The 19,543-nt window shown below is 42.2% G+C and overlaps 1 protein-coding gene across 1 annotated transcript; it reads right to left on the bottom strand.

The window, feature by feature from the left end:
• Positions 1–8,478: 8,478 nt before the first annotated feature.
• Positions 8,479–19,275, bottom strand: LOC142658836 (olfactomedin-4-like). The gene is made up of 5 exons (XM_075834446.1): positions 19,219–19,275; positions 16,787–16,936; positions 12,685–12,897; positions 10,292–10,454; positions 8,479–9,269 (listed from the first exon to the last, which is right to left on the bottom strand). Exons 1-5 carry the CDS (start codon positions 19,273–19,275, stop codon positions 8,479–8,481), a joined length of 1,374 nt encoding a protein of 457 aa, XP_075690561.1.
• Between the last annotated feature and the right edge of the window lie 268 nt (positions 19,276–19,543).

Below are 19,543 nucleotides of genomic sequence, written 5' to 3'. Positions count from 1 at the left end.
AATGCTGCAAAGTAAGAATGCTTTATCAAATATAAAATATATATATATATATATATATATATATATATATATATATATATATACATATAATAAAAAGGGCAATGTATTAGAATAATTTAATGACCATATGAGGTTACTGTTAGAATCTGCTTTTAGAAATAAAAAATTGTTAAATAGTCGTCATAGAGGCATTCCATAACCATTGCTGGTGCGTCGTCATGGAGATGAGTAGACACTAAAGTGAGACAAATGGCGTACAACTTGCTATGGAAACATGGTGAGGTCATATGGGCTATGGAAGCTGTCAAAAATATTTTAATATCTTTATATGTGTGAACCTAAATTGCTTCACATGGACAGCTGTCACTAAAGCTCAAAGATCTGCTGACAACAGCCTACTGGGGGGGATGGCTATTCTATTTCAAGTCATTTGGTGCATGACTTTGTATTCAGCTGTTACAAAGGCAACGTGAGAAAACGTGATGACATTGTATTTCTTATGGCTAAAGATATATGGGGAGTTTTGGGACATTACCATATGTAGAATGTTCATGCTTTGCAAGTATGAGGTTACCACCTACTCTCTCTTTTTCTTATAAATAAAGATGGATCCGCCCCCTAGTGCAGAGATAGTTTGAACACTGACGCTGCCTGTCATGGTCTCTCTGGCCGGCCTCTCTCAGATCCACCATTGAGAGAGCATTCATTAATTTGGAACTCATAGACAAATACAGATAATGTCCAACGTTAACGGACAATGTAAATTCTGCAGCGACATTACTTGGGGGCTCGTCCGGGATCCTCAACACAGATCAGGTTTCATAATCAAAATACAGCACAGATTTATACACTGAGGTAAGAAATACCCAGAACAGGCACAGGGCAGAAAGGATAAAAGGTAAAATCGGAGAAACAACTTGGCATACTAAAAAATAGTTAAATAGTCATCATAGAGTCATGAAAAGACAGTCAATAACCATTGCTGGTGCGTCATCATGGAGATGAGTAGATGCTAAAGTGAGACAAATGGCGTACAACTTGCTATGGAAACATGCTGAGGTCATATGGGCTATGGAAGCCTTGGAGGGTAAAAAGGTTTCATAATCAAATTACAGCACAGATTTATACACTGAGGTAAGAAACACCCAGAACAGGCCCAGGGCAGAAAGGATAAAAGATAAAATCGGAGAAACAACTTGGCATAGTAAAAGATGTGGGGGGGAACAAGTAGATGGATAGTGATTGTATATGGGGGAAGCTCCACAATGTCATTAAGGCCCCCTGGTTACAGACAGGATAACTTGTATATCCAAAAGTTCTCCTGTTTTAATTTAAAACATCTGTTTGGTATAGAAACAGGAACTTGTTCAATTGGGGTAACAGAGATACTACTAAAATCACAATTGTGGATGAGCCTGGGTACACTCTGCTTAAGAAGTCCCATACAGATGATTGAGCGATGTTTGTTGATCCTGGCTCGTAGCGACTGTATTGTTCTTCCTACATATTGGAAGTTGCAGGGGCATTGCAACAGGAATATTACATAATCACTGCAACAATAAAGAAAGGTTTTTATCGGGAAAGATTCTAGTGTTACAGACGATGTGAAAGTGTCAGTCCTATGATTGATATTATTACAACATAAGCACCTGGGGCAGCCAAAGCGGTAGGAACCAGATAAGGAGGCAAATATTTTTCTGCTGGGAGCAAGCGTGTTGCGCAGTGGATCTCCTGTATGTGATTTATGTTTTTTCAGGCAAAGCATCTTTCAAGTCAGGTTCATTCTTTAGAATGTGCCAACGTTTAGTTAAAATTTTGGAAATTAATTAATATAATTAATTAATTTACTTCCTATGTTAAGGGTGGTTATAAAGTTGTGTTTGGCTGAGGTGGAGTCTTTGTCCACAAAGTGGGATAAATTACTTTTAAGCGACACAATTCCAGAGATAATGGGGTGATCAGGAAGGGCTGTTGCAGATTTGTGAACTTCAGGAAGGTGATAAAAGCATGGTAGTGTAATAATGTAAACATTTAAAGGCCGTATCAATAATGAATTTATATTCCGCAGATACAATTGAATAATATAGGCTGCAGGCCACGTTAGACCTGTAGCCTATAAGTCCCTGGGACGGAGTCCCTGCGAAGGCCGGCGTGAAGACATCATTGCATCACGCTGGCCTACGATATCTGGGACGGTGGAGCGCTCCGTACGTCGTGGGAACGGGGCTAGGTATTTTGGGAGGGGTGTGACGCTATCTACTGAGGAGGCTGTGTGGCGCTATCTACTGGGGGGTGTGGCACTATAAAGGGTGGAGCGCTGGGTGGCACTATACGGGGGAGGGATGTGTGGCACTATACACAGGGAGGGCTGTGTTGCACTATACAGGGGGAGGGCTGTGTGGCACTATCTACTAGGGGGGCTGTGTGGCACTATACACGGGGATTGCATGGCAGGACTGCCTATCTGCTCGCAAGCTCTAAGGTGCAGCGATCGCTTTCGATCGCTGCATCTAAGGGGTTAATGGCAGGGATTGGAGCTAGTTCAGGTTCCTGCCATTGCAGGAAAATGTCAGCTGTAACATGCAGCTGACATCCACCGCTGATGATGCGGCTCAGCTCCTGAGCCGGTGCCATCTTGCCGTCGGCTACGGAAGCCTTTCAGGCCCTGCCTCCAGGCGGGGCCTGAATGGCTTCCATGCTAGGCAGACCGGGAGGCCAGTATTTTTGTTAAAAAGGGGGAGACCCCTGACGAGTTACTGACCTGGTTATTAAGGGAAAATTCGGTGAGGGGAATGAAGGAGACCCAATCATCTTGACAGTCAGAGATAAAACACCTTAAATATTGTTCTAGAGACTGATTAGTCCTCTCAGTTTGGCCATTAATTTCAGGATGGAAGGCCGAGGAGAAGGACAGATCAATCTCCAACTTCTTACAGAAAGCTCTCCAAAACAATGAAACAAATTGTACCCCTCTGTCAGAAACAATATTGACAGGAACCCCATGGAGACGCAGGATGTGTTTGACAAACAAGGTAGCTAACGTCTTGGCATTGGGTAGTTTCTTGAGGGGCACAAAGTGGCACATCTTACTGAAGCGGTCTACTACAACCCACACCACCGACTTGCCTTGGGATGGAGGCAGATCGGTTATAAAATCCATGGAGCTATGGGTCCAAGGTCTCTGGGGAATGGGCAAAGAACATAGTAAGCCCGCTGGTCGGGACCTGGGAGTCTTGGACCTAGCACAAATTTCACAAGCGGCGACGTAGGCCTTAACGTCTTTAAGCAACCCAGGCCACCAATAGGTTCTACAAATGAGGTGCTTGGTACCCAGGATGCCTGGATGGCCAGATGGTGCGGAGTCATGATTCTACCTGAGTACCCTTAGCCGGAATTGCAGGGGAACAAACAGCTTGTTCTGAGGAAGGTTTTCGGGAGCTGAATCTTGATCAGCCGCAATTTCGGAGACTAAGCCAGAATCAACAGAGGATATGATTATACCTGGGGGCAAAACACAAGCAGGATTCTCCGGAGGAGGAGGGCTGGCCATGAAGCTATGTGACAGCGCATCTGCTTTAATATTTTTAGACCCAGCCCTATAGGTGACCACAAAGTTGAATCTAGTAAAAAACTACGCCCATCAAGTTAGTCTCGGGTTTAGCCTCTGGGCAGATTCTAGGAAAACCAGATTCTTGTGGTCGGTAAGGACTGTTACCTGGTGCCTAGCCCCCTCCAGGACGTGGCGCCACTCTTTAAATGCCCATTTAATGGCTAAGAGTTCGCGGTTGCCAACGTCATAGTTACTCTCAGTGGGGGAGAACTTCCTGGAAAAGAAGGCACAGGGACGGAGATGTGTGAGAGACCTAGTACCCTGGGACGAGAAAGCACCCACTCCCACCTCAGAGGCGTCAACCTCCACGATGAATGGCTCCATCTGGTTAGGCTGAATCAGCACTGGGGCAGAGATAAAGCACCTCTTAAGGATCTCAAAAGCCTGGACCGCCTCTGGAGGCCAGTGGAGGAGATCAGCACCTTTGCGAGTAAGGTCCGTAAGAGGCTTAGCGATGACCGAGAAGTTAGCAATAAATCTCCTGTAATAATTAGCAAACCCCAGGAAGCACTGTAAAACCTTCAGGGAGGCAGGTTGGACCCATTCAGCCACAGCCTGAACCTTGGCAGGGTCCATGCGGAATTCGTTAGGAGTCAGGATTTTTCCCAAAAATGATATCTCCTGCACCCCAAACACACATTTTTCGGTTTTAGCAAAGAGTTTGTTCTCCCGATGGGCCTGGAGAACCTTCCTGACATGCTCAATGTGGGCGGACCCGTCCTTGGAAAACACAAGTATATCATCAAGGTACACTACAAGAAATACCCCCAGGTAGTCTCTTAAAATCTCATTTGAAATTCTGGAAGACCGCGGGAGCATTACACAACCCAAAGGGCATGACGAGGTATTCAAAATGAGCTTCGGGCGTGTTAAACGCAGTCTTCCACTCATCCCCTTCTATGATTCAGATAAGGTTATAAGCCCACTGAAGATCAAACTTAGAGAACCATTGGGCCCCCTGAACCTGATTGAAGAGATCAGGAATCAGAGGAAGGTGATATTGGTTCCTTACAGTGACCTTATTCAAGTTTCGGTAATCGATGTACGGCCTAAGACCACCATCCTTCTTCCCTACGAAAAAGAAGCCAGCACCTACCGGAGAAGTAGAGGGGCGAATGATAATCCCTGCATCACCAACACAGAACACTGCTCCAAATGAATGGAGCCCACAATGAGTTCAAAAACAGGGGTATGCTGTGTAAAATAACCATTAGCAAGTGGAGTGGAGTCGATACCCACTACCGGGACAGGTTTAGGCAAATCAATCAATGGTATAGCTAGAGACATAGCAAATTCCACAGACATAATATTAGCAGAAGACCCTGAATCCACGAAGGCACTGCCGGTGGCAAACCTACCATCAAACGAGACCTGAAAGGGAAGCACGATCTTATTAGGTTTCATATTTACGGGAAATACCTGTGCGCCCAAGGGACCTCCCCGATGGTCACTTAGGAGCGGAAGTTTTCTGGCTGCTTATTCTTACGCCTAGGACAGTCGTTCACTTGATGCTTTTCATCCCCACAGTAGAAGCAGAGACCATTCTTCCTGCAGAACTCTCTACATTGTTGGGGAGACACGGAGGCCCCGAGTTGCATTGGTTCATCCGAGATTTCCGTGGAAGAACGAAGCAACGGAACCTCGGGAGCCATCATAGGGGAGCCAGAGGAGAAGGCACAAAAACGTTCAAGTCGTCGTTCCCTGAGACGTCGGTCAAGACGTACCGCTAAAGCCATAACCTGATCTAGAGAGTCAGAAGAGGGATAGCTAACTAACAGGTCTTTCAGAGCGTTCGACAGACCCAATCTAAACTGGCACCTCAAGGCAGGGTCATTCCACCGAGAAGCTACACACCACTTCCTAAAGTCAGAACAGTACTCCTCAACGGGTCTCTTACCCGGCAATGGCAAAGGCAGTCTTGTCAGTCTTGTCATAAATGAGTCCGAGAGCAGAAAAAAAAGGTCAACAGAAGAAAGTTCAGGGGCGTCAGGGGCCAAGGAGAAGGTCCATTCCTGGGGGCCGTCCTTGAGCCGGGCATAATTATACCCACTCGCTGGCTCTCAGAACCAGAGGAGTGGGGCCTTAAACGGAAATAGAGCCTACAACTCTCCCAAAAGGAGAAAAAAGTCTTCCGGTCCCCTGAGAATCGGTCAGGCAACTTGAGGTGGGGTTCAAGAGGTGAGGTGGAGGACACTACCTGGGTAGCATCACGCTGGTTGCACCTCTGAGCCATGTCTTGGACCTGTAGGGAGAGACCCTGCATTTGCTGAGCCAGGGCCTCAAGGGGGTCCATAGTGTGTCAGGGACCAGGGTAGAAAAGGTATATGGGCCTGTGATTATGTAATGTCATGGTAGGGAGACAGACAGGTGAGCCCTAATCTACCCGCCACTCTGTCCCTGCCTACTTGCACAGCACGTCCTAGGCGACGGCGTACAACTGGGCGACGGTCCCTACGCTCAATATGTGTATGACAGACAAAACAAGACAAGGGTACACAGAAGCAAAGGGAAGTGGGGCTGTTGCCCACGGCAACACCGTGAGCAACAGAGTAGTGGATGAGCCGAGTCAAACCAGGAGAGTACGTGGTAGCAAATGCAGAGCAGGAGAATAGTCAGTCAAGCCAGGGTCAATATGAAGCAGAGGTCAATGGTAATAGCAGGAACAGCAGAGCCAGGAAACAAGAGAATCACAGGCAAAGGACAAGCAGAAAATTAAGGTATAAGTAGACCAAGGGCGGGAGCTATAACCGTCAGGTCAGGCTGTGATAGGTTCTCCCACTCTTCAGCCTACCAGCCTAAATGGTAGCAGATCGAGTCACTCTAGCAGACCTAGGAACAGATGCAGGCTGATTAACCACGGGCGTCGACACAGAAGCTGTGTCTGGCAAAACCTTTACAAGAACTTTGTGTTTTGCCGTTCTTCGGTTATTGTATGAATGAATTGACAGCCGGGTGTTACCAGTTGGGGGTGTGTCCCTACACAGACTGACAATGTCCAATCAGTGCTGACAGAGTCACAATGTGTAGGGACACGCCCCTCTGTCAAGGGAAATGGTAACACCCAGTTGTCAATTTACTCATAAATTTCTAGTAGGAATAAAAGAGGAACGGCACAACGCAGAATTATAAGAAAATGTGTTCCAGAATTGTTATTTCAAGGGTAATACAACTATGTACTAAAACAGACATGTCAGGAGTGGTACAGTTCCTCTTTAATACTAGGTCTATAGATCCTTATGCTTTTAGCTTTGCTTAGTGGTGGCTACATTTAGCCCAAAGACTATACCCCTGGCCGCCTGTAGCTACGCGTCCCTTGTCCCCAGGCTGGTCTCTGTACAGCCGGTCTCCTAATTGGCTACAGCAGTCACATGTGACAAAACGTCATCACCAGAGGCCGGCTGTACAGAGACAAGGGACACGTTGCTTCGGGAGTTCCAGAGGTATATACTTTTTTTTATTTTAAAAGCAAAATCGACAACATTTGGCATTTGTTGGGGATTTTGACAAACTCGCAACGATTTTTCAGCAGGAATTGATAGATTTAAAAATCGTCACCTCAGGTCAAATTCTACTTGGAAATTGTCTGCAGGGCGTGAATGGGGTTTGTTGAAATTATTGCTACTCTAATATGCTGTGAATTTTCTGCCTGTAAATTTGAACAGAAATTTGCAGTGTCTCTGCCACGTGTGAACATACCCTTGTGTGCTGCATGCAATTGGAATGAGTTAAAAATTATTTTAAGCTCTACTGCACTAGGCTGCAGTATACTGACTTTTGAGAGGAGAATTAAAAATCCCCTACATGCAGTGATTCCGTCAGTGATAGTATCACCGAAGTACACCTCCCTGCATGAATAGCTACTACTGTAGATAGTCTGTATATGTCATTCAATGTGTGTTTTCAATAGATTATTTGTGTTTGTTTTGTGTTGTAATGGATTACGAAGTATAAGGAATGTTCTTGATTAAAATTTTGCTACCGTTTTATGTCTTTAGCTGCTACGCAGACTTATGAGTCTCCAGGGCAAGTGATGATCTTGTCTGATCCTGCAGTCATACTGTCTTCCTTTTGTCCACCTACTTCTTGCTAACCTACCAAATGTACATTAGTAAGAAGGGAGTGTTGGAAAGGAGTATCACTGCAGGATCAGACTACGCAGTGCTTATTTGTAGTCTGTAACCATGGAGACACATGGTCTGCAAAGGAGCTGTAGACACAAAATGGTAAGAGATTTTTAATTAGGACTATATGCAAGGTTTGTTTATTTTTAGCTTTCAGATACATTGGAGCAATATAAATATTTGTATATGTTGCATACCAATTATATATATAGAATTCAACCTGCTTCATGCAATTTTTACATAAATCATTCCAGTCAAAGGTTCCTAATCTGTTTATATAATGACACCCATTGATTGCCATCCTGTTAGTTACCGATTTTATTAACTATTATTAGTTTTTAGTGTACATGACCATAACTTGACATACCAGACTGCGATAACATATAGCTTTATTTGTATAAATTTAAATTCAGCGATTACAGGCAAATAATAATCAAATTTGAAATTGTTAGGTTTATGTATTTTCTAAGATCAAAGAAAATTTTGTAGAAATCAAGAGTCTGTTTTTTTCCAGAAAAGTAGCGCCACTCTTTCCTGTGTGTCTTTTATTAGTACTCAGCTCCAATTAAGTGAATAGGGATGAACTGCAATTCCAGACACGGCCCATAGACAGAAGTGGCGCTGCATTTGGGAAAAAACAGACACATTTTGTAATCTCAGTCAACCCCTTTAAGCAAGAATCATCAACAAATCATGGGAATATTGATTGTTTCTGTCAATTTCTTGATATTGAATTTGAGAATCTTTTCATATTAGTTGCTTGAAACTCAGATCATATGTGACGAGATAACCATCATTGTACATGTAGAGCTTGTGATCGTTAGGGTTGTAGGAGAGACTCTGAACATTCTCCATCATCTTATCCAACTGTACGCTCAGATGGCTTTCTTTTCTGGTTTTAGTGTCGTACATATAGAAGATCTCCTCTTTCTTTGTACTGAGGGGTCTAGTGGCATACAAGACTCCACACACCATGAATGCATTGGTAACACCACGTTTGAACTGGGTAGTGGACCATGTATGCAACAACTCAAGACTAGTGGCATTAACTTTACTAATGCGAATGTTACCACTATCTGCTTCATTTGCATAAATGACCCAAAGACCTTCTTCATCACTAGCAAAGTCTATATCCTGCCAAGATGATGATGAGTATGAAAACCGATTGTTATAGGCAGCACCAACGATAAGTCTGTTTTCTACTGCATTGGTCTGTATATTGAATTTGCAGAGATTCTGGGTGTTGTAGCAGTTATAGTACAGAGAGTTGTTGAACATAATCATCCCACCTCCTTGTACTTGAATGGACTTTTCATATTTATGTTTGTAGATCAAAAGATCATTGTATGAGTTGTAGAAACGTATGGTGTAGATCGACCTGCTGTCCGTATGGAGAGGAGCCACCCATTGATCGCCTTGGTCAGCTCCTAGAAATGAGTCACTTCCCCATCCTCCATATTTATAGCTGAATCCCATCCAGTTCAGTTGTACTACAAGAGGTTTGCTGATATTTGCTATTTCTCCGTGGTCACATTTTCCTGCACAAAGGAAAAAAATTACATGTGATATTTTAAATATACGGGTGTAAAGAAAATGAGTTAATTTACTGTATTTACCATACAATACATGCTGTGTCAACCAAATCATTGTACTGTGTATGTTTACTGTTAGGGTAATTTTTTAAAAACATTCCGACCTTCAGCTTATAAATGTCATAAAACCTATATTATCAAATTCTTACTATAATGAAGATATGTCTTAACTTTATAAATCGTATATAAATCCAGTCACTGAATAGGGACGTACAGTGTCAGAACGTAAGTCTTTGGGCCCGCCAGAGGAAATTATTCTAGGGGCCCACCCTCCATCTATACAAAAGATGCGCACATCCACTTTGAAAAGGTATGTGTCATTCGAAAATGACCTATTGTTTTTAATCAAGTTTTTAAGTTAAAGGGAATATGTCGCTAGAAAATAGTTTTTTTTTTAGTTAAACAATTATTATTTAAGTGATTACAAATTGTTTTATTTTTTTGAATTTTTTCACAAGTCAGGAAATATTATAAATTAGATTCTAATTTATAACATTTCCATGTGCTGAGCACTAGAGGGAGCAGTTCCCAAAATTGCAGCATGGTCAATGTGGTAAAGCAACCTCATTGATTTATGCTGCAAATTTGGGGTGTACACACTCTCTCTAGTGTCCTCACACAATCACCCCTCCCTTCTTCTGGCTAGTGCCAGGAGAAGGAGGGGGTTGAATCTTCAAACCTCCTACACTGTGTGCCGCCATTTACTGAGCGACTGCACAGTGTGGGAGGATTAGATACAGGGCTCAGCAATCAGTATGTCAAAACACACACGAACATAATACACGCTCCTATTCCTTGCGCCTTCGCTTCCTTGAACATATGGCCGGAAGCTGCGGCCGGAAGTCGTCATCTTACTGTCCGGCAGCGGCTTCCGATCCACATGAAAATGGCGCAGGATTTCGCTCTGCGAACGAGCTTCATTTTAGTCTGTGTGGGAGCGGCGCATGATTAAGTATTTTCTGACTCACCATAGATGGCTGCAGAAAGTGAAGGATTAGGTTGTGATCTTGTTTGGTTCTTTTCACAATCCTCCAACCGTTTTTGTAAAGCTGCAACTTCCCTTCTGACCGCTAGAACATTGTTCTTGTCAAAGACTTCCAGCTGGTTCACCGTGATAGAAATATTATTTATCTGCAACAGACAACACATTACACTGAAACAAATACACAAAGCTGGTGATACCCTTCTAGTCACATAGACTTCAGCTATTGTAAAGGAATATTCTAAAGAGTAACACTTTAAATCTTGTATGCATTGTTCTACAAGTAATAAAAAAAAAAGATTTCTTTGCTTTTATCCAATCACTGGAAAAACTTCAAGAGCCCTTATGGACTGTAGTTGACAAAAATTTTACACAATTTGGGTAAAATTTCCCAGTTTGCTCAACATTGAAAATTAGATTCATGGAAAAATAAAATAAACTTATTATCCCACTTTTGTGATGCAAAGATTCATTTCATTTTGATTTGTTACGCGTAGGGCATATGGACATCTTAGAGGGGTTTCCCCTCCACTGAGGATCTAATTTATAAGCTAAAGCCGAATGAGGATAAAAGAATGACTACTATTCTTGTGGACTACAATACTACATACTACATTTACCATGCAGTGGCCAATCCAGTTTTCTCCGTCAGTATAATCACCGGGGCAGCTTCATTCTAAAGGGGAGGTGAGAGGAGGGAGCAGCTGCAGAGAGACACACAGGGATGCTGCTGCTGGCTCTAGTAAGTGTTTCACCATAATGACGGATTTACATCTACCTCTTGTTACTGCTGTGTAATGTCCTCCATGTTGCTGCTGTTTCTGAATTTGTGTGAGACAGATAGGGGAGCAGGATCTCCTCTTTATGTTGTCTCCAGCTTCCTCTTCCCCCTTCCCTCTCCATAGACTTCTATAACCTGATCTCTCACAGTGAAGCTGAGATTCCCTCTCCTATCTGCTCTATGGATTCTAGGAGCAAAGTGTGAGTGAGTGAACTGTTAAAGGGGTTATCCGATTACATAAAATTCATGACCAAGTAAATGGTTAAAGTTGTAATACTGTGCACAGTCACTACAAATGTGATGGCTGTCAGCCTCTGTTGCTCAGTCCTCTTCTGTCATGCTAACTTACCCCTTCCCGGCGTCGCTCTCTCCTGCGTGCTCCTCCTCTCCATCCTGAACGATCTCCCGCTTCTCTGGCTTGCACTGACTCCCATCATCCTCACCTGCAATAACTCTTCTGTTGCCTGTACTGTGCATGCTCGTGCTGACTCAATTTCTTTTAAGACCAGCACCTGCCAATAGGGTTCCCACCTAATCCTATACCCAACTTTCCCTGGCTGTTTAAGAGTCCCTTCCTTATCATTATGGGCCTGAGCAAAAGCTACAATTGAAAATGTATAGTCAGGTTCCCCATAGTATTTTGCTTTTGTCCCGGCTTGTCTCTTGTCTTCTGTTTGACCTGACCTGTTGTCTGTTTACAGTCTTAAACAAATTCTGACTGCCTTGACATCCGCCTGCCTGACTACGATTTAGCCTTCTGATTCTGTCTTTCATCCTGGTGTCATCTTCTCAATCGTCAGCCATTGCCAACAAAGATTAATATTGGGGTAGCGACCTGGGAATTCCCCCGCAGCAAAGTACAGATCCCTGTACAGGGGTTAAAGGGTGAAAACCATGGAGTTCCTTAACATCTATCCCTGGGTTTGGCCTGAGCCAATACGTTGCAGCACAGTGGATCCACATCTTTACCTGCATGTGCAATACAATGGCGTTACACAGTACCAAGCTATTTAAGCAATGAACGGGAGAGCTGTGGCCCATTCAAACAGCTTATTGCAGCTGATCGGCAGGGGTGCCGATAGTCGGACCCCCACCGATCAGATATTGGTGGCCTATCCCTAGGATAGGCCATACATTTTACATCACCGGATAACCCCTTTAAGGAGGCGGGGAGAGGAGGAAAGAAGTATAAGTATAGAAAGAGGCATTTTACTGTAATAAGATATATTACAAAGTTTCTTAACTTCACTTGTACTATTGATTTGTTAAAAGTTTTTTTTATAATTGGAGTTAAACTTTAACTCTTTCGCTGCCAGGGGGTTCTGGACATTTTGAACCTCTGGTAGCCAAAGCAATGTTCATACTGCTGCAAATAAAAACAATTATACTAAAGACCCATACCCATATATTTTCTAAAAGTAAGGATCTGCAGTCCCACCCAGACCATGCTGTCTGAGGATGCCCAAAATCCCCTCTGCCACATAAGAACACACCAGTATTACAAATGGCACATGGTAGGTAGGGGCCCTGTTACAGATTTTACATTGGCGCCCAGGAGCTTTACGTTATGTCTCTGCTCCTATCCACACCTCCCTTACCTCCAAGTACAGAGCTTCCACCAGAACATTGGTTCCATTCATTGAGGTTTTCAGCTGCAGTATCAGAGCCTCCATTTCTTTAATTTCCAACTTCACCAGCTCAAAGTCCAACTCAGTGAATGAGAGACCTCCCATCTCCATCACCTCCACACGTTTGGTCAGATTAAACATTCGCTCCATGTACATAATCAGCGAACTCTCATAGTGGTAGATCTGTAGAGAAATATGACATTATGTGATGTATGTTCATTGAATATCAGAGACACTTTGTGGGAAAATAAAGTACATTTATGCAAATAAGTCAATAGATTATGCAAAAAGAAACAAATGAGAAATATAGATAAAAAGCGTCAAAAACAGAGTTACTGGAGAGGTATGCAAGACCAGATCTTTGGTGCTTCCAAATGTGTTTTTTTCTCCGTGTATTTTTATGCCTCGATATCTACTGTACATTTTGCTATATTCTGAGGAAACTTGAGCGTTCTGTAACAGGGGCTCCATTTTATTTGTATATGGTAGAAATGTGAGATGATCGCAGTAGATAAAGCAATTGCAGTTTTTATTATTTATTTTAAAGCGCCATTAATTCCACAGAATTCTACATATGCAAAAGTGTTTAAGTACATTGCATGTGATATTAAAAACTACTACAATATACATGAGCATAATGAATGACAGACTGGTACAGGAGGAGAGAGGACCCAGGCTACGAGAGCTTACAATCTACAAGGAAGAGGGAGCTGAGACAGAAGGTGAGGGTAGAAGCTGTACATCTTGTAGTGTAGTGGCAGCATGTTATTGCAGGTTAAGCTTTTTCATGTTGAGAGAGAATCTCATATGTTAGTGTAGCGAGTTCCAGAGCAATGGTGAGAAATCTTGGAGACGATGATGTGAGGAGCAGACAAAAAGCAAAGAAGGAGGTCTTGTGAGGACCGGAGATTACGTGTGCAAAGGTATTGGGAGATAAGGGCAGAGATGTAGGGATGGGACAGGCAGGGCCGTACTGGCCATGAGGCAAGCTGAGCTTTTTGCCTCTACGGTGGGCGGCGCCAGTAAATCCAACCATCGCAACCCCTTCCTGCAATACAATTGTATCTGCGTCTCTAGGACGTAGATACAATTGAACGGATCATTAGTGCTGCCAGGGCAGCACACCTTGTCCATGCCCAGGGGCGTAGCTAAAGGCTCATGGGCCCCGATGCAAAAGTTCTTATTGGGCCCCCCCCCCGCAAACTCCTCATGGCCGACGGTCCGCAGCTTTCAGCTGCATCGCTGGGTCTCCTAAGTGACCCAACAATGCAGCACTAGCAGCCGGGCGTCACTAAGGCTGGGTTCACACACCCTATTTACGGACGTAATTCGGGAGTTTTAGCATTGAATTACGTCTGAAAATGCGGCTGAAAAGCGTCGGCTAACATCTGCCCATTCATTTGAATGGGTCTTACGATGTTCTGTGCCGACGGTCATTTTTTTTATGCGCAGCTGTCAAAAGGTGGCGCGTAAAAATGACGCCCGCGTCAAAGAAGTGCCTGTCACTTCTTCAGACATAAATGGAGCCATTTTCCATTTACTCCATAGAAAAACAGCTCCAATTACGTCCGTAATGGACGCAGCGAAAGACGCCTGCACATGCCTTTACGGCTGAAATTACGGAGCTGTTTTCACCTGAAATCAGAGCGGCAAACTGCAGAAATGGGTCGTGGTCGGGAGTCATCATGGTGGTCTGGACCCGAAAAAAAGAGAAAAAGAACGTCTAGAATCTGAGAATACATCACTTGTAAGTCACTGAATGTAAATGTTTAGTCTCCCTCTGACTGATCTGTACTGTAGTCACTGTATGATCTGCAGCGAGATGATGGGTGGTATCATTCTTTTTTGTGAAACAGCAACTTCCAGCATATCCTCACCATTGCTTGGGCCATGCTGGGACCTGTAGTTTTATGCTGTACAAACCTATATGGCAGGGGTGAATTTGCAAATGATCTGTGTACTGAGCTGTATTTGTGCTGGTAATACATATATGTCCTGAACTTTGTTCTGATACTGTTTATGTACTGAGCTTGATTCTGGTGCTGTATATACAGTATGTACTGAGCTTGGTACAGGAACTGTATATATGTCCTGAGCTTTGTTCTTTTGCTGTTTATATGTATTAAGTGCTGTATATATGTACTGAGCTTTGTTCTGGTGCTGTATATATGTAGTGAGCTTGGTTATGGTGCTGTATTTATGTAATGAGCTTGGTTTTTGTGCTGTTTATATGTATTAAGTTCTGTATATATGTTCTGAGTTTGGTTCTGGTGCTGGTTATATGTACTAATCTTAGTTCTAGTTCGGTATTTATGTATTGAGCTTGGTTCCGGTGTTGAATATATGTACTGAGCTTGGTTCTTTTGCTGTATATATGTATTGAGCTTGGTTTTGGTGCTGTATATATGTACTGTGCTTGGTTCTTGTGCTGTATATATGTATTGAGCTTTGTTTTGGTGCTGTATATATGTAATTGGGTTGGTTCTTGTGCTGTATATGTCAGGAAACCGCCTGTTCCCTTAAGGTTTACTATGACTACGATTCTGGCTTCTTAGCAGTTCTTCTTTTACCTTGAGCCTATCTCTCTTCTCTGTCCTTCTGCCGATCAGCTGTGGTGTTGTATTTATCCTGTCTTTTTCCAACTGTCTTTGCTTGTGAATTTTCCTGTCTTCTGGTGTCTGATCAAGCTTCCTACATTCCCTGCGCTCCTAACTTCTGGGCCTTTTGGAAACTGACCTTGGCTTGCCTCTCGTTAACCCCTTGATTGCTGATTTTGGATTATTTGCTCCTGGACGGTTTTGACCCTTGCTATTCCTTATATCCACTTGCCTTCTGATTTGGACTTTCTGTTTAAACCCTGGCTGTCTGGTTTTCTGCTCAGGTTAGTCTGCATTGCACCTCCTATCCAACACTGAACTCTGCTAAGACAACCTGGGTCCTAAGCAGCAAAGTCCATAATACCTTGCGGTCGGCTCTGGCGAAAACCTTAGGCTCGTCTTAGACGCTGTTGATTCGGGTTTTATGTGCACGCTCTCTCCCGTCACTCTCCAGCAGCCTTTGGGGATTTGCTCAAATTGCAATTCCATTAAAGTATATATGTATTGAGCGTGGTTCTGGTGCTGTATTTATGTACTGAGCTTTGTTCTGTGCTGTATTTATGTACAGAGCTTCGTTCTGGTGCTGTATATATGTACTGAGCTTGGTTCTGGTGTTGTATTTATGTACTGAGCTTTATTCTGGTGATGTATATATGTACTGAGCTTTGTTCTGGTGCTGTATTTATGTACTCAGCTTGGTACTGTGGTTGTATTTATGTACTGAGCTTGGTTCTGGTGCTGTATTTATGTAATGAGCGTGGTTCTGCAGCAATCTATTGACTGCTGCGGGTCCAGGTTTAGAAGCTGCGGAGGGCCATACAGTTGAATGATTGGCTATATAATAAATGGAGAGATAAAACCAGTGATTCAAATGTAATATTACTCCTCTATAAATCACTTGTAAGGCCACATCTTAAATATGGAATTCAGTTTATGGCAATTGTTAAAAGGATAAAGGAGAACTGGAGAGGGTTCAAAGGCGGGCAACTAGATTATTAAATGGGATGAAAGGTCTCTCTTACAATGAAAGGCTGGAGAAGTTATGCTTGTTCAGCTTGGTAAAAATACCCTTAGAGCTGATCTTATTCACATGTAGATTTATGTGGTCAATACACAGAACTAGCACATAATCTGTTCTTTCCAAGGACTCTACAAAGGACCAGGGGACAATCATTGCGTGTGGAAGAAATGTGTTTCAGACATCAATATAGGAAAGGATTCTTTACAGTTAGAGTAGTCAAACTATGGAATGTCCTACCCCAAGATGTAGTAATGGCAGATACTATGTCAGCATTAAAAAAGGACTAGATGATTATTTACTGATGACTGGCATTGAGGGTTATAACTAATCTAGTAATGAATGTTGGGTAATTGATTAAAAAAGGTTGAACTTAATGGACCTGAGTCTTTTTTCAGCCTATTTAACTATGTAACAATGTAATATAGTAGGATATATTGGAGGTAGTATTCTTTACCTTTGAGATTTCTTGCTGGACGACGATACTCAGGTTCCGGTTTGATATTTCCAGGGTCTCCAAACGATCTGCTGGGAATGTATAATCTGGGAGGGCAACGGAGCATTGACAGACGCCCAATTCATCCATAGAACCCGTGGAATTTTCAAACTGTTGAAAAGTGACAATGTCAGTGTTTTATAGTGCAAATTGTTATGGGATCGAATTTTCAAAAATATGCATTTGACTGTTCATTCAGTGTTTTGTATTACAATTATCGAGCTTTCGAAAAAGGAAATAGGAAACACCCAAGTATTTTTGAATATTGGATTCTTTAGCACAGAGATAAACAAAGCTGGGAAAATGTCATCAATTTCATAATGCAAATGAGCACATAAAACCAGTGTAAATGATCAAGATTGGTGGTGGAATTAAAGACTAGAGATGAAAGAATCTATGAAAATTACTTATATGAAGCCATATTTGCCGCCAGGGCATATTGGCCTTAGATATGTGCAACAATAATGAAGTATTATTTAATTATTAGTATAATTTTATGAGCACAGTATGCTGTTATAATTTCTGCACAGATTAGCATTATAATTTAGCATCATTATTACGTGGCTTGATATAATGTTACTATTTTGGCATGGTGTAATATTATTACTATACACAATATAGTGTTATTATTTGGGCATGGTATACCATTATAATTTTGACATGTTAAATCATTATTTCTTTGACATGAATAGCACATACAAGAAATATAGTGAAAACCTGTTCCATGTAAAATCCCCTCAAAACACAAGGGGACACTCCCTCTGTCTAGGAAAAAAAAAAAGGTTTAATCTCCAGAGGTGACAACCTGGAATAGGCGACCGCAGGAGCTGGTCACAGCAAAAAATATCAGCTCCTATGTCAATGTGTAGCATTCTTGTTTCCTTCCTTCCCTTTCTCCCATCCCTTGGTTGAACTTGATGGACATGTGTCTTTTTTTGACTGTACTAACTATGTAACTATATATATGATATAGCATTATTATGTCAGCCCAGTATAGTATTATGTTTTTAGCACGGTGTAGCGTTATTAGACTATCCATTCGTCTCACCACCCAGTTACCAAAAAGGGAAGTGATCACAGACGGGGGTTCAGGACCACAATGTTTGCATCTCTCTCTCTTCAAATGCTGTTCTAGAAATCCTAATACGTGTAGCACATTTCCACTTTTTCTAATTTTTAGCCTCCAATGATAAAATCATTCCATTAAAAAAACATGCCAAGTCCTTTGTCTGACATTAGGTTTCATGATTCTGACTTCTTCTGGAGCCATTATGCTCTTGGTAGCCACTCTACACTCTTGCTAATGGATCCTGAACGAGGTACCCCCTTCTATTACCTTAAAATGCTCTATTTAAAGTTGAGTTTTTTCTTAATACTACAACCCATTTATTATTTTCTATGGACCTTAACCCGTTCCCACTCTGTGACGTACATTTATGATGCTGGCGGTAGGTCCCACACATCCCCGTAAATTTACAGCACATGGATAGCATGGGCTCAGGAGCTCAGCCAGCCTCATCACCAGGTGGTGTCAGCTGTATTATCCATGACTTCTACCCGCTTAGATCCCGCTGTCAATAGCGATACAATCACAGGGTGCCGATGGGTTGCCATAGCAGAAGAGAGCCTAACAAAGACCCCAGGTAAAATCGAAGAGTCAGCTCATACTTGTAGACCATGATACTAAAAAAATAGGGTTTGATGCCGGAATATATCCAGGGTAGAACGGTTTCAGCAATGTAGATGAAGAACAAAGATCAAGCATAACGACCATATTTGTATAATTAAAACTTGGCTTTTATTTTTCCATGTTCAAATCCACAACTACATAACATGGCAGAAAATAGATACGCTTACACATTTCACAAAGAAGCCTTAATTAATCAGAGCTATTCCTGCCATGCGGTGTAGTCGTGGATTTATTTAAACAAAAAAAAGCCAAGTTTTAAACATACGAGTATGGTCATTATGATGGATCTTCATTCTTCATCTATAAAGGCCCCAAGGTCTGCCATGGACATGAGCCTATTATAACACTGACAGGCATAATACACTGCAATACAGAAAAAATTTCAGCATTGCAGTGTATTATTGATGCAAGCGAAACATAAAGGGATCAAAAAGTCATATGTACCCCAAAATGGTGCTAATGAAAACTTCAACCCTTGCCACAAAAACAAGACCACTTAGGCAATGTCGACAGAAAAAAATAAAGGTTATTGCTCATGGAATGCAGCAAAACAAAAACAAATAATTCAAACTCCAAAATTGTGCCCTTAAAAAACACTACTAATAAAAACAAGCCCTCAAACGGCTAAGTTGATAGAAAAATGAGAGAGTTTTGACATATAATACATGGAAAGTAATAGACACAAATTTCCAGTGGAACTTACCAAGCTGGCTGCATGACTCTGGCAGATGCCAAGGAGGAAAATAAAGAAGGTGAACATGGCGTTCTTCTTGTTTTCTATACCCAACAGCTTGTGTTAACCCAGTATATATACACCACTGTGTATACTCCACCCCTCCCACGGGGTATCACCTCATCTTACGTGGAATAAATTAAATAATCCTGTGACAATTAAGAAATAATTAGACTGTATTCTATGGAGAAGAAATATTACATGATATATGGAAATCTCCACAATGACATGCAGATAAGTATTTGAGCCATTATTATGACTTTTGTCATTATAGTTTTATAGGTTCTATTGCAAA

The sequence above is a fragment of the Rhinoderma darwinii genome, chromosome 8 (genome assembly GCF_050947455.1).
Source record: "Rhinoderma darwinii isolate aRhiDar2 chromosome 8, aRhiDar2.hap1, whole genome shotgun sequence".
Lineage (NCBI taxonomy): Eukaryota > Metazoa > Chordata > Amphibia > Anura > Rhinodermatidae > Rhinoderma > Rhinoderma darwinii.
This window is presented reverse-complemented; position numbering and strand designations above follow the sequence as displayed.